This window comes from Corvus cornix, chromosome 1 (genome assembly GCF_000738735.6).
Source record: "Corvus cornix cornix isolate S_Up_H32 chromosome 1, ASM73873v5, whole genome shotgun sequence".
In the NCBI taxonomy this organism is placed as follows: domain Eukaryota; kingdom Metazoa; phylum Chordata; class Aves; order Passeriformes; family Corvidae; genus Corvus; species Corvus cornix.
Window position 1 is genome coordinate 68,385,048 of NC_046332.1, and position 16,608 is coordinate 68,401,655.

Here is a 16,608-nt window from a genome sequence, read left to right on the forward strand (position 1 = left end):
AGCCTGTATAATTTAACTGCAAATATAACACACAATTAATTACCAGTAGATACATTTTTTTCATCTCTATTCACACAAACCCCTGCCAATGAAATTGTTACTCTGTGGAAGTCAATATCTGCTATCCTTATCAAGATATGCAGGACTTAACTGTAAAAAAGAGATGAACTGTATGAAAGTAGGTTTATTTTAAAGCAAGTACTGTTTAAAAAAAAGAACATAAATAATGCTGTGTGAAATCATGTATTTCATATGAAACTGCAATGTCACTACTGGAAACCAAGGATTGATAGGGTGCAGTGCCTCACATCATCACTCAGAGAAACCTGAGCCAAGGCAGCCCTCTCTCACATCCACAGGCTCATTTATAATCAAGCTAATATTTGTTCTTTCCCATTTCTACACTAATTCTCAGTGTCTGCATTGAACTGTGCTGCAGCAGACAAGGCTAACTTTTTTTTAATACCATGAGACAGAATACAGTATGTGGGTGTGCTGGAGGGTAAAAAAGCTGTTGGAGAAGTGTCAGAGCAAAGAGGGAGCAAAGCTGAATCAGTTCCTGCCTGTGTTCTGGGAGTCCTTTTTGGAAACCTTCTACAGCTGAAAGGATAAGTTACCATATAGTAATTAAAACTAAATTAATCTAAGGAAAATTTTACATAACCCTGTTCTGTTTCAGTAGAAAAGTAAAAGCTTGCTCAATAGTCAGTACACACGACTGAATTCTGTCATTAATAACACAATATTTTCCAAGGCTTATTACGGTGCCTGATATTTGCAAAGTAATTTATCTACCATAAGAAATGGAAACTATTTGCTTAGAAAAATCTCTGATATGCGCACAAAAAATGACAGCAATTTTTCTATGTCAACTCTTAAAATGTTTACCTGCTTTATTCTGCAGAGATCTTCTACTGCCTTGCCAGTTAGGAAGGTCATGGAGGTCACTTTGTTCTGCAACAGACAAGCAAAATAAGAATGAAACACTTCAACTGAGACAGTTCTGACTACTACTTCTGTATTAAGAGAGTACATACATAAAAGAGGAAAGTTGCTTCATTACAAAAAAGAGTGATGTAAAGCAATGACAAAGAGTTCCAAAATACAGCTCTCTAAAACAGTCTGCTCTTTGTATTAAAAGCTGTGGTTGAATTACAGATATATTTGTAACATTCAATTACTGTACAGATCAATTAAGAAGTCCGTAGAAAGTTTAGAAAATTCGGATTTTATGGAAGCTCCTTTTTCCAATGCTTCTGCAAAAACGATGAGCAAGAAAAGTAACTTAAAACAATTAAATGACTGAAAATGCATCTGAAATTGAACACACCAGTGAGAATTAAGTTTCCCAGTTTCAGTTTTAAGCGACTGCAAATTCAGACAGACTGGTTTAATTATAACAGCTTCTGCTTTCTATGTCACTGGATTTAGAAACTTTACTTTGAAACGTGAACTTCTGAACTAGAATTTACCAATTGACAAAGAAAACAGCACTTCTGGATTGATAAACACATACAACTTGGAGTATACATCTTCAATGAGAGACAGTTTTATATTCTTCTTACCCCAAGATCTCTGGAATTGTCTACGTGAACACAAACGTAACGTGCATTGATTCCTTTAACACAGTTAATTGTGATGTTTTTAGTTTTGTTTTTGTCCTCATCTCCTGACTCCCAGAACGTTTCTGTAGACCCATCTGTTAAACTACCAATCATGGCAGGTCGGCTTGATGTTTTAATGTCAACAATGCTGGTTAGGTCTTTCAGACAAACCACTATACACAGTTCCTGCAAAAACAAATGGAAACATTTAAAATACTTGAGAGTAAGCCCAAATACAGGCATGATTTACAATTTTTAAAACCACACAGGCATTTCTGTTTTGAGGAAGGGGCTCTCCAAGAAATTTGTGCTTTGTTGATTCAAATTATTCAGTCCTTTAAACCAAAGGACATATTAATAGCTAGGAGCTGAATATATTAGCAAATGCCTAAATATATAAATAAATGGAAGAAAACACTTCAAAAACATTAAACAGAAGTATTAATTCATGCTCCTTGGAATAACAGAAGGAAAAAGATGTATGTAAAGAAGAACTGGAAGTACACAATATTTAAAAAGTTAACTAATTCCATGACACAACGGACTCCAAAACATTCCCCAAAAACTTCAGTTGCAAACAAGCACTTTCAAGCACTGCTCCAAAATTTAGGTTTGAGTGATATACAGGCTAATGGTCAACACTTAAACCTCTGAAGCTAAATATGAGAGCCTAAATAGCAGGAACAAGATCCCAAACGGAGATATGTTTGAGAAAATACAGCATTGCAATAAGGAATCTTATAATTTAAAGAGAATCATCATTGGAAGTACAGACTGTTCACAAATGATCTCTGCTTCTGAGGCAGAGCTGTAATACTTGCCTGATTCATGACTTCAAAACCAGACTGAACGCTGATACTAAAACTCTCTTCACTATCTCCATCATCAGATTTAGACAAAATATTGTTGATATGATGGAAAACATTGCTCTGGTGCAGAAACTGGTGATCAGATTGTTTGAATTTAAGACTCCAGCACCTGAAAGCACATTTAGAGGACTTTGAAATTTTGACTGCTGTTAAAAGACACAACTTACCAATGAAAATATTAAATACGTTTTTGCTTCTCAAAATATTTTCTATAAACATTTAACTTCAAAATTTGCAGGATCTCAAGTGCTTCTAGTGCACCATTTTGAGGAAAGCAGGAATAAACTTTCCTTAGAATTTTAATAGTAAATTAATAATATAATTATAATATATAATAACAAACCATTATTATTCATTTTGTGTCTTTGAGACAGACACACAGAAAAAGTCTCAAAGTTTAAAGATACCATCCAGGTGACAGATTTCTGAGCAGAGGGCACTACACCACCACGCACATACATGCAGATCCTACCGTATTATTCTGTAAGATGCTTTCTTTTTCACAGTGGACACAGTATAGAATTTAAAAGCAAGTACAGTTCTCTCAAAAAAGTTTTTTAGGTTATTATTTATATGTATAAACAGATATCTGTGTCTTCTATGTATCTCTTTCCTAGTGGTAAGGATAGACATGCTCCTTCTCGAACAAAGTTTTCAAGCATCCTACTTACACTGCAAAATCTTTTAACTGTAATTCTACAACATTTCCAGCCTTTTCAAGAATTTTCTTGATTTGTGCTTACCTTAAGGCCATTTGCTGTAATGCACTACCACTGGGAAGAGACATCATAAGATCAGAGATTGTCTGAAGAAGGCGATGGAAAGTGTGGGGTAAGGGGTGAGCCGCTTCCCCAGCAATCACTATATCTGACAGAGGGTGTTCACACACTCTTGTATCTTTTTCCTACAGTGCAAAGCAATTTGTATGTTATTAACAGACTTTCTGAGAGAAAAAGGTTAAGTAAACAAAAACATTTATGCTATTTGCTTTAAGAGTAACTGCAACAATCTAACAATGAATGTGAACTTGACGCAGCTCCTGTCAGAGGATTTTTACATTAAGTTACACTTAACCCTCAAACAGGGAACTTGGAAAGTATATTGTATACTGCCACACATATTTCATCATTTAAAGATGTGAAACATTACACTGCAATAATTTGAAAACAAAGAAACAAGCCAGAAATAAATAACATACTCCAGCTGTTGAAACCAACTTTGTCTGAGCAGCAAAATCCAGCCATAGCAAACTTGATAGCTAAACTAGTGTTATCAGTTGCTGCATTTCATTAGATGTGAAAGTAGAAATTCTTAGTTAAGGTGTGTCAGTACCTGGAAAAGCAGTGTACCAGGTTACACTGCTGAAAAGACTACTTTCAGACCATCTCATTTCAAAACTGGATTAGATTTCAAGTGATAGAAGATTACCCTGACTTATTAACAGCACTAGCATGATTTTTTTGAGCTATTCTTTGTGGACATGATAAGGTTTTAAATCAGAGCTAAGTCTAGAAGAGGTTGTATGAAGATATCTTTTGGATGTGTGATATGTTAGACTATACTATTTTACATGCTACATTTTCAGAACTAACTACAGATTTTTCTCAGATCACTAAATTAAGTATACCTAGTGCACGTAATTACTTATTTATATATACACACATACACAGCAGTACATAAATTAACTATGCATTTTCATTATTAACTATGGACTTTTCTTAGAACACTGAAATAGAGTAAAATAAACCACAAAGTTTCTTTAAAAAATATTTTTTCTCTCTTCTCTTTGCAGGGCTAAGGAAGAATAAAAAGCAAACTGACAATTTTTTTAATGGATTAGCAATGTGCTTGTGCTTTTTTGCTTTCTTATTTTCCACGAATACTCAAAAATAATGCATTAAAAGACCATGTAATTCATTAGCACACAGAATCTCACGATTTAGAAGAAAAATTAATCTATGTCTACAAAATGAGTTCAACTACAATTTAAGGTTTTGTTTCACAGTGAGAGGATTAAGGAATCTTTTTTGCCCATAAAAATATTTCTAATTTGCCTACAAAACCAGCAGAGATGAAAAGGAGTGCAGAACCTCACTTACTTGTTCTGCATTTTCTTTATTTGATTTATTTTCTTCATCCTCTTCTTCTTCAGGCTCTACAGGTGCAGGAGTCAGGGAAGCCACAAAATGCCATAAAATATCATGAAGAGAAGTTGTTTGAATGACATTACACAGAAGCCAGTTGAAAGCCTAAAACAGATTACATACAAGGAGTTACCAACTGGTTAAGCAACTCTGGAGTAAAACCATTTCCTAAACCATTTATGTTAAGGAGGTGCACTAATGGTTTGGACAGGCAAATGATAACGCAAAGGTCTTCAAGTAAGATGTCACTGCTCTGTAGCTAAAACAGTTTATTAAAATGACAATTATATTACAGGGAACATAGCATAATCTTAAAAAAAAAAAGTTCCAAGACAGAATTTACAACCATCTTATTTTAATCATACAAGATCCATCAGTACATTAATACCTCCATGGCAAAGACTCGGCAAGCAGATTTCCGTAAGGCTTGTTTCATTGCTATTTCAAGTCCTTCCAGATCATGATGTTGGATTACAAATGCCAATACTGGCCACTGGAAATTTCTCTCTCCTTTGGAAAGAGAGCTGTGGGCGGAGATTAACCGAGAAAGTTCAGGAGATGGATGTCTCAGGAGAGAGGACCCCACTTCTATTCAAAAGCATAAAAATATGGATACATTAGATTCCTTGTCCATTTCAATTTCATAGCCACAGTAAAAATGAAAAGCAATAAAGCACTTTTAGAATTGATTCTTTTTTCTGAGAGAAAATTGCATTAAAAAAGCAATATGGAAAAATGATGCTTCAACTGAGAAAGAAAACACCTTCACTTTTAAATCAGGCACAGAAGATTCACCACACATTTCAGAATTACAGTAAATCCTAAGCCAATCTTGAGCTAATTCTGTGCCAATTAACAAACACCTAATGTTTACAATTAGTTTGTTTTATAACTAAAAAGTCACTAGATATATTTAAAAAAGATATATTTGTCTACAGTTTCCAAGAAGAATTGCAAATCCTTGAATAGTTTTTCCCTGCTTCTGATGTCTGTGCTCTTACCCGCATCTCCACTGTTGACTCGTCTCCTGGGGATTGCCTTTACACGTGCTGGCAAAATTGAGTGCTGCTTGTCATATTCTGATGCAACAACTGAGTATGATCTCTGAAAGACTGTGCGCTTTGCAAGATCTGTATCTGTTATTGGACTCGTTTCCAAACTACGAAGAAATCAGTGAAGTAATACACCCATTAACAAATATATAGAGTACATATGAATTATACACCAATAAATAATAAGGATACATGCATTTCATAATCACAATGTTACTACTACTGCATGAAACTTTGTCTTATGTACCTATTAACTGTTAAATGCTGGAAAAGAAAGAGCACATATTAGAATTACACATGGTGAAAAAGCATGCAAGTGCTTTATAAACAAATGTAATGATGGACACGATGACTTCCAAGAATTTAGGTATTTCTTTTAGAGAGATACACACATTCAGATCATGCCTAAATTGAAGTTTCAGACCAAACTTCTTCTCTGAGAATGCATGTGAAAACATCTATGAAGTGAATTTTTAATATGCAAGCCAACTGAAATTTAGAACTTTATGTAAAGTAATAGTTTCTAACACCATTAGCCTTAAAGTCAAATTTGAATTGCTACAGCTATACCTCTGACATGTTTTACTCCTTACCTTCAGTGGACTTCTTACAGTCTGCAGAAGGACTCCCAGCTTATGCTGTCCCTACAGGCCTCAGGAGACCATGGTGTCCACAGTTTTAATAAAGGAATATACCAATATGATGCACTCTTAAGGAGTTTTGTTAGAAAAGTTCTATTTCTGAAAAGACTACATTATAGATTGTAGTATTCCAATAAACTATTTGTGCAGTCAGTATGAAATACAACAAATTGAAATAAAAACAAATTAAAAGCAAATTTTCTCTTCACTACATCCTCACTATAATATGAGGAATCACTGACATCTGAAAACACTGAGCATCTAAGTAGATTCTGGACTATTATTAACAAGCCATTAAAGAGCCATTTTTTCCCTGGGGAAACAAAAATTTTTATACCTGCTTGAATTAGATCACAGTGAAGTTAATGAGATAAGAAGATGGCTTAACCTGACAGAAACCATCTAGCACTCTTGGTCCTAGATAGCATTGCCATTTCTTCAGTGACATTTTTATGTCCCACAGAACAAAGCAGGAACATCTGCTTTGAAAAGTGTAAGGTAATGAAATTTCCTCCTGTTCAAATTTCCCTTCTGAAGGAAATCCTGAAAGGAGAACACCAGCTACTTCCTTTCAAAAAGGCCATTAATCTGCACTCAATCAGTTGTGATAAAGAATAGATGTACAGTCAAAAAAACCTGCTACATTTTCAAGGAGTTTGCAACAGTTACAGTCCTTGGATTATAATCTTTAGATCACTTCTTCAGTTCTGTAGATTCTGGAAAAATTGTCTCTATGGGGAAATAAGCAGGCCTGAAGTAGAGGCTATGGATAAATTTCCCTGTATGCTAAGAGCCCTTATCAACTGAACAAATTTTTTTCATATTTGGGTTGTAAACCCAAACTTCTCTTTCTAGAGAGAAGGAATTGGTTGGAAATACAGTAAAAAGTTTAAGTTCTGATTTGTATATTCCTTGCATATTTACATATTCAAACATATTCCACTGCTAACAATTGAAAATATACCTGATACTTGATGATTCACTGAAAATTTCCTAACTACAGCTTCATATGCTTTTGGCTTTTATGCTGCCATTTCTGAGACTGATGCGATACTTTAGCTTCTTAACTGCAGCAATGTTTTCCTTTTTTTTCCTTTTTTTAAATTGGTGTTATGCTACTACTTTAACATTTGTACGTAGTACCTAGAATTACAAGGAAGTACCTTGGGGGCATAGATTTCATGTTACTCTCTGGCTCTTCAAAGACATTAGGGCTTGCATCAGGAGTAACGGAGATGTACGGTGCAGGTACTGAAGTTGAGCGCAAGTATCTCATCTCATCCTGGAAGAGGTTGTCATCCTGGTACCCAACAAAATTTTCATGATGATGCCTACACCAAATTAGATTTTTAAATTAGGATTAAAGATTAAAAATTGCTGAAACACACACAAGTCATTTGCCAATACACTTCATCAGCCAATGCTATTCGTTTACTCTTCACTTATTAATACTTTTAAGCTGGTTGTGACTTTAAAGTGTTCATGGAAAATACAGTGGCATTTTCGACCAACAGGGAGTGGGGATCACCCTTTTCTATCTTTTAGTATTTTCATTAGGTATTCCCAGAATGTATTTTAGGTCCAAACGTCTACCCAACATAAACACGGGACACTACAGTGAAATTTACTTAGAAACACCAAGAAAGAACAACTCTTCTGGTTTCCTTCTTACTATTTTCAGCTGTGAAAGAAGTAGCACATATGTCTGCTACTAACATACAAAGTTAAACTCTTTTGGAAATTATGAATTCTTTGGACAGAAATGGAACTGTTATAAAATATTTAGCATCTGAAAGCTACTTAGGGCATATCTGACTCTAGGAGAGAATACAATCTAAAAAATTGAACAAGATCACAGATCAAAACAGATAGAAGAAAAAGAATCATAAAGAATTAGGAAAAGATGTATTTTTCTTTGTAAGTTTTAGTTTAGTTTACACACACATTTATCCAATACTATACATAGATGAGTGTTAAAATCAATATTCACACACTTCCTTTCATTACCTTGCCAATGTCTGCAGATAGAGACATGGCATCTTAATGGGAAAGTCTTCAGAAATTCCTTCTTTGAGACTGGGAAGTTGAGACTGGAATGCTTTTGCAGGGTGGTAGCAGAGGATACTGGGCTCAGCAGCACTACTCAGTGACAGTAAATACAGTGCATTGGCTTTAATCACTTGATGAGCTTCCATAGTTGGCAAGGCACGAGGTGTCTTAACTTGCATTGGTTTTCTCCTAGACTGTTTAATCTAGATAAATTTAAATAAGGTATAATTGAATTCACCACAGGAAAATCTGACAACTTAGCTTATACTACAGCTGCTTAATTCTACCGGTTGTAAAATACCTTCTATGACAAAACACATTTCTATTACTGTCCTACCTTTGCAAACATTTAATAAACAGTTCAGAGTTTTGATATTTACCTCAGGATTAATTTCGCATGCAAAAAGTATCAAAAAGTTTAGTTTAAAAAATAAAGTTAAAATAGCATTGTTCTGCTTACCTTAAAACATCAATATATTTGCATACTTTAAGCAAGAATTTGAAGTTAGTCCTTGAAGACCAATATAAGAAAAAAACCTTTTGTGCTATTCCCATTAAAAACTGCTCTAGTGGTATCTTGTATCCAATGATCGAGATTATTAGGATCATTAAAGAAACTATAAACATGGAGTTAAAACAGCACTCATTTTAGCAAACAAATAAAACCATTCAAAGTTAAATAAACTGACAGATACTTAAAATAATTAATTATTACATTCAATCCTGTGGTTATATTGGGATAAAAAATGAAATTACTTTACAAATTTGAGAACACTATCATCTGAAGAGAAGAAATCCAGTCAGAAGCCAGCAAAGTTTCTATTTTATTATCTTAAACCTATCAATGAGGATAAGAGGATAATCCAAAACTTTCCAAATTATGAAATTCCAAGTATCTTAAACTAGCCCTTCTTTTCAAGTTGTGAACACAGCACTATTAAGCAGATAGACAGCTAAACATAGGAGCTGAAAATACCTTCTCTCTTGCTGCTGCTTGCTTTTCACGGAGATACTTTTCCCTGCATCGGTCGCACACCAAATACCACGTGCTCCCTCCAATGCCACCATCGCCACAATTCCCAGCCCATCCTCCACAGAAGTGCCCAATGCTGTTGTAACCTTGGCCACCTGCATAGCGGCCACAACCTACATCAGGGGAAAGGTGAGAACTAGTTATTTCAAAAGGAGGATTCTTATTCTATTATTTATTGCTGTAAGAGAGGGATGAGGGGAGAAAGGGAGATGCTTTTCCCGGCCTAATTTTCTACTTTTCTGTATGTCGGAACTGGTTACAAAACAAGGTTCGTGCCCATGTTTCCCACCAGTGTCCAAAGAATCCAAATACATTGTAGTTTTCAAGTTTTTATAATGAACTTGTCCAAAGCATGAACAGCTCCCTATTCAGACAGCTATGTGATGGTAGGGTCAGGATTGTAAGTTAGCCAACAATATCTGTAATTAAACAAACATAAAAACCTTGCCTCCTAGCCAACAAAGCTTAAGAGGGAATGGAGTGCATTCTTTTGCTGATTAGAGTTCCTCAGAAAGATTCAGGACTTTAACTTTGCACACAGAACTAAAAAAAGTACATACCAACAAGTACACCAAAAAAATTAAGTCACTGATACCCAGTATTGACACAGCAGACAGAAGTTTTCTACTCTTGACAGTGGAACAGTAACAGAAAACTTCTGGCAATGTAGAAACTCTGACTGATCAATCTAACTTTTTATTTTCCATTTTCTCAGCACAGTTTCAAATCCTAATGTGTAAAAAATGGCATGTTTCTGAACAGCTACTGTAAAGTCCGAGCATTATTTTGACCTTGTTTCAAACAACTTTGGAACTTTAGATCCATAACTACTTAAAATTATACACAAAGATGTGCAAATAATCTGTATGCAAGTATAACTTTTAATTTAGTGTACATAATAGAAAAGATAGCCTGACACATTTTCATAGCAGTAACTAATACCAGAACACATGTGTGAAATGTACTTTATGGATTGACATGGGAATTAAAAATATGGAGTCTTACCTGGATGAGCTTGTCTCATGTGGTAAGTCACTGGATATGGATGGGATTCTCCACACAACTCGCAGATGGTGTCTTTTTCAGGTCCTCCCACTGCAAGCTGGGCCATCTCACCAAAAAGATTTCCCCTTGGCCTAGTCTCAACCTTTTCTTTTTTCTTTTTCTCCTTTTTAGCTTTCTTGTTATCTTTGTCACTTTCCTTCTTCTTTAACACTGCACAAGAACCAGGACTTGGAAAAATCATGTTTTGGGAAGCTGCTTTAATAGTTGCTAAAGAAATATCTTCCCAGAAAGCTACTAAGTGCTGCAGCGTTAATGGAAGAGGAGATTTGGATTTTATTGTGTGATGACTGGATGTTTCAAAGGAGGTAGTTTCAGTTTTTCCATCCTCACACTTTTCATGCAGAGGTGGTTCTTTCAACATTGAGAGGACTTTGTTTTTATTGATGCTACCCATTTTTGATATATCTGGTCCGTGAGGTGAGATGTTGAACATGTTAAGAGCAGATGATATTTCCAACGAATGTCTATTTTTCAACTTGGTTTCTTTTTCCTCTGCAGGTTGTTGGGTAAGACTGCTTCGTATGGGTGCATGCTCCTTGGACAGTTCTGGATTAAACTTCAAAAAAGATGAGCATGCCATAGCATCATGAACTATTCCTTCATGCCAAAGAAATGCGGCAAATACAGCTCGAGCACATTCTGCAACAGAAGGTGACATTGCTTGCTTGGCAGGCTCTACGGGCTTTGATCCATCTCCTTTGAAAAGGAAGTTGGATTTTTCCTTTTTGGGTCTTGTGTGCCTGCCAGCACATTTACGGCTCACTTTCGGAGATGCTCTCATGTCTTGCTCATCCTTCAGTGGTGCTTTTCCAATGCTGAAATGAACTTTATTAGAACCATCGTCCAGACTTCTGAATTCAGTGTTGTCTTCACAGGTGGTATCTGTAATGCTGTCAGTCTTTAAAGTACTTGAAGTACAGACTTCAACCACCTCACTGTGAAGATTTTCTTGTACGACATGAGGGGAAGGAGCTCTATTTTCAGGTTCTGATACAGGTTTTCCATCTTTTGCAATAATTTTTGGTTTGGGTGAAGTGGACCTCCCCCTTAAGGGTTCTGTTAGTGGCACTTTCTTTTTGCGAAGGGTGTCTGGATCTAAGGTGTAAGAATCTGATTTGGAGCGTTCTCGAGGAGGATCAAGCTTTGTTTTTACAGGGGATGAAGCTTTCTGAGGTAGAGCTTTGTCATTGGGTGATGAGGATCGTGGAGAACTAGCACCAGATCTAACGCCTGTAAGTGTCTTTGTCTTTGGAGAGGACGACCGGGTTCCTGGCCCTGGAGATTCAGCTCTCAGACCAGGAGTTGTTCTTCCATCAGTTTTTAGTGTTTGCAAAGTGTTATGATTTGGTGACAAAGACCTGCTGTGTGAGTCTGACCGCAACTTTGCAGCGTCTGATTTCAGCATCAGACACTCACTGGCTGATAAGCTGTCAGTATTTCTGGGTTTCTTCTGCTCGGCAGCAGCTCTGTTCATTCGCACATCAAGCTTGGGTGACCTGCAGTCAGCTCGGTGTTTTGATGACATGTCTGATTTTCCTGCTGGAGAAATCGGTCTAGCAGCTCCTGTGAAATTCATTCGGTCACCTGTGTAATATTTTATAATTGAATTGTTACATGTTGACAGTGACACCTTTAATAATACAAAACAAGGACTAAAGACCCGAACACAAGATAAAGATCAAACACATGCTTCAGTTCACATCAACATGAAAGGAAATATGAAGGGATCTCTTTCCCCCTAGAATACTTTCAATATATTTCTTTTCCCAAGGATACACAGAAACAAATGTTAGGAAGATTTTACAGAGAAAACACTACTGTGGAGGTATCAAAAGGAGCGTTCACTCTTTCTACAAAACACCAGTAAAAGAAGCGCGATTTCCATCCTTAGGCAAGATTCCAGGAGTTAACTAAGTTTACCACAGTTGCAACAGAAACCAGGGACTATTTATCTATTATCTCAACCTGTGACAGGCTGACTGCAAGAGAAGACTTGCACAGAGATCAAATGTATGGCTAAATTTATTTTCTTTAACGCTCAAAAGTCAGGAATTGTAGGAAGTAAACACTGTTAATAAGGCAAATTGGGCAAGAGGCTTGCAAATGCGCTCAAAACTACTCAAATTGATAATCTGAGGAGTCTACTTTCTTAAGACCACAATCTACCCATGTTCTGCTACCACAACACTTTAAACTCCCCCCAAAACAACAAACCCACTTTTTTCAACCTCTAAGTTAAATGGCCAACTCTGGTCAGTGATGTCCTCTTACTTTGATGCACTAATTTATTGCTCCTATGCACATTGACTTTGTACATCTATTAATCTACAGAGCTGTAAGAACTACAGGTAGTTTACTACAAAGTACATCCAAAACAACGATATGCAAAAAGTAGCTTACTAAGGCAATCTGCCTCTAATACCTCTGTGAGCCAAGTCTCTCTTGTAGAATGGTATTTTGAAAATTAATTCAAGCAATATGGAAATTACTGGTAAGCAATGCAGCAGTTAATACAGCTGTCCCTCCATAAATCCTAACACTGCAAAATCTTGAGTTGAGTTAAAAGCCTTCTGATTTGGGTGGGTTTTCACTAATTAAACACGAAAAGTGTTTCCCTAGTAATGCCTGCAGAATGAGGACACAGTACTTAGGAATATTTTACTTTTCTAGATATTAAAAGGTTGCTTGCACTTGTCTGGGCAAATTTTGGAAAAGCAATTATTTGTTGAAAAATAAATTTTCAATTAATCAGAGAACATTTGCAAATTCAGGCCTTGATTTCTAATGGGAACAGGACAGACATCACCTTTTATCTAGTACCTTAAATATTAGAAGCTGTGAAATCAGTGTTTACTTTCTTCTGCATTATGGGATCTGAAGCAACTTCTTGCAGTTCTCAGTCACAAACCCTTATCCCTATGCTAGAAAATATATAGATGCAATTTGTTCCTACTACTATCTCTCACAGTATAAAAAAAAAAAAAAACCAGAAAAATTTTGAGCAAAATTCAGCAACCCAGATGCTTCCTCAGTTTACAAAAATAGTATTATTTTGCTATTTCCATATTTAAACATCTTACAATAAAATGAACAATAGGAAAAAGTGAAGGTAAATACTGGAATATTTAACAAGCTTAAAGGTTAGGATCTCTCCTGCTTTCTCAAGACATGGCAGAAGTTCATACTTTAGAAAAGTTTTTCTTTTTATAGAAAAGTTCATACTTTTCTATATTCAGGAATAATACATCAAATGTAAGCAGTAGAATATAATGCAAATATCTCAAGTATTTATCAACCTAATCAGTTTCGAGAGTCTAGCCTATTCTTTTTTCTTATGAGTTCTATAATTGTTTTTCACTTGGAGAGGGGAGATGGAATAGGAAGGCAAGAAATAACATGGTACATTGTGGGTTATAAAATGACTGTTCTTGCTAAAAGAAAAAACAAAGAAGTTTCTGAAGTATCAGTCCAAGCATTTGAACCACGCCAGCTTAGTTATTCACCATTTTTACTGATGAGCTATTTTGAGATGCTTATTTTGTGACAGATTAATTCTGAAATGCAAATTGGAATTACTCATATACACATTTTTCCCAGAAACAAATGAAAAGATTAATTTAAGGTCTTCCAGATGAGAAAATACTTCAGATAGAAACTTGTACAGAATGCCTCTCATAAAAGAGAAAAGTGAAAACACGACAATCATTTTAGAGGACATAGAACACTTCAAGCCATTCAGCAAAACATCAGATTTAAAGTACATGAACGATTAGCAAATACCAATGAGGAAAACAATCCAGAACAAAACTGCTTATGAATGGTATAGCCTAAAAGCAGCTTCAAACAACAAAAAAGTATCTTGTTTTTCAAAAAATCCAAAGGTTTGGATTTGCACATATACAGGTAAATAATCCTAATTAGCATTCTAGGGTATCAGCACAAAAAGAAAAATCTCCCAAAGGAAAAACCACATAATATAGCAAGCTTCTTTGTCTGCAAGCAAAAAAATCCCAGATTTTGTTTCCCGTTTCTTCTTACATACTTCTTTTGCCTATTGTTTGAAAACAGGTGTAATTCAATTAACAGTCACTTTCCTGTTTGCAAAGCAGGGACAGCTAGATTGTGCATCATGGAATTGCTGCAACTCGGGAAGGCAACACTGAATGATTACATCAGATGAGCTCCCAACAAATACCAAACTTGAACATTCGCTTTCAAAACATTATTTTATTACATGAATGAAATGAAAATGAATGGAAGGAGAAAAAAAACAAACCCAAAACATTTTGCAGGTAAAAAAATCTGAATAACCTTGCTATGTTGGCATGCATACCCACCCTTCAGTTTGTGAGAGAGAGATGAAATAGCAGAGGCAGGCCCAGCTACATCACTAGTTTTGTAAATACGCTCACGAGAAGCAAGGCAGCAGGATGGAGTTTCTACAGTGGAAAACAGTTGCACAGAAGCAGCACATATTCAATGGAAAAGCAGCAAAGATAAAAACAAGCATTTCAAATGATATGCATCTTCTTTGTTACATAATTCTGAATTCAGTGTTTAGATTCCTATATTAGTTTTAAATTACAGTAGTTCATAGTAGAACGCAGTAGATCAGCTTCCTTGATCTAAAAATGCTGTGATTTCAGTATGAGTTTCTAGGCTCTAAAAGTGTAATATATGGGGGCTAGCTGATGAGATTTATGGTTTATTACAAAAACCAGGAGTGTCTAGCTTTGAACTGAACCTGGGTTTGAAATGTTAACATTTAATCTGTAAATTCTGTGACTAATTATTTAGAACTTCCATATGGCCTTCCAGATGATCAATTTACACATTCTTTTGTGGCAGTTAGAGAACATCTAAAAATTTGTGTTGGAGTCTCATTAATCACCAGAAAGAATGAAAAAAAAAATATATTAAACACATCAAAACCCTCTGTTTTCAAAAGTGATTGCACCTCAATAAAGTTATGTTTTAAAAAACTTCACTTACGGAGTGTGGAGCTCCTCAATACAAGAGACATAACTAGCAGTAGATGAGTGTCAACAGTACATACATGAAAAAAGATCTGTATCAGCTCTTAAATTTTGACTTAAGAAAAATTCTGATTCATCCAAGATAATTTCAGTAGAGTCTACTGACACCAAATCTGTTAGAAGTACAGCTCTAAAACAATGAAACTTGGAGAGAAATAATAGGGACTTTTTGTTTCAGTCTATCATTTTATTTTTCTAATTTTTCTACTTTTTTCTGGTTTTAATTCCAATTCCTATTCCTTGCTTTGGAAAAAAGAAAGGTAAAAGTCTTACTGAAGTAATAATTGTAAAGAAAATGTGTATGTTAGAAGACACCCTCCTTTTAGATACATCCTTTCGTACAAACTAAGGCAGTTGTATTGAAAATACGTAATTTCAATTCCTACACTAACTGAGACATCGTTTTGTTCTGGTACTACATTTACTAACTTGTGCACATGAACATACTAACCCTGATATCTTATGCAATGAGCTATGGTTTTAGAGACTTTACAATGAGAAGGTATTCATATATTTGAAGTTAAGAATTTAATTCTTTAAAAAAAGAAACTAATCTTTAAGTTCTCAACACAGCATTAACACCAGTATTACCTACTGCTGATACCTACAAATGATTTGGAGAGATCCAATAGTAACTATATACCTTCTGAGTAACAGGATGTCACTGTCAATTTTTAAAGGTAAAAGGCAGACAAACATTAGGAGCACAAAATAGCAGTAGAGGCAAACCTAAAAATGTCAGTTCGATACACTAGCATCCCACTCTATGAATAATTAAAGGAAATCTTTACTAAATCCACTTTCATGAACGCACATTTATACTTCATTCTTTCACTCTGTGTCTGAGAATACTTACATTTTATAATGTTGTAATCTAGCGTAGACCAATGTACTACTACTATTACATTTCAAGGGGACTGTGGTTGAAGAGTATGACAATCTACATGTACCCAGGATAACTGGTTAGCCTCAGGGACCAAGATTTTCATTGGGACTCCCTCTTTTTGAAACATCCTCAAAAACTACAAAGACTTGAAATACAAGGCAGGCAAGGCCTGTCTCATGAGCCATTCAAATGTGACAGTGTTCCTTTAGTAATGCTCTTTCCTTCAACA

The 16,608-nt window shown here is 35.5% G+C and overlaps 1 protein-coding gene across 18 annotated transcripts in view; it reads right to left on the minus strand.

Moving 5' to 3' along the window:
• Nucleotides 1-16,608, minus strand: part of MYCBP2 (MYC binding protein 2) — a 177,415-nt gene that overhangs the window by 19,269 nt on the left and 141,538 nt on the right. For 12 of the 18 annotated variants that reach the window (XM_039550824.1, XM_039551532.1, XM_039551433.1 and 9 more), the window contains 12 exons: nt 14,795-14,896; nt 10,398-12,041; nt 9,336-9,505; nt 8,318-8,562; nt 7,474-7,641; nt 5,619-5,776; nt 5,006-5,205; nt 4,573-4,722; nt 3,217-3,377; nt 2,426-2,582; nt 1,566-1,790; nt 889-954 (listed from right to left, as the gene is read on the minus strand). In XM_039550824.1, the coding sequence (XP_039406758.1) occupies nt 889-954; nt 1,566-1,790; nt 2,426-2,582; nt 3,217-3,377; nt 4,573-4,722; nt 5,006-5,205; nt 5,619-5,776; nt 7,474-7,641; nt 8,318-8,562; nt 9,336-9,505; nt 10,398-12,041; nt 14,795-14,896 (3,446 nt within the window). The remainder of the gene's footprint in view (nt 1-888; nt 955-1,565; nt 1,791-2,425; nt 2,583-3,216; nt 3,378-4,572; nt 4,723-5,005; nt 5,206-5,618; nt 5,777-7,473; nt 7,642-8,317; nt 8,563-9,335; nt 9,506-10,397; nt 12,042-14,794; nt 14,897-16,608) is intronic. The other 6 variants (XM_039551478.1, XM_039551628.1, XM_039551040.1 and 3 more) reach the window with 1 other exon arrangement.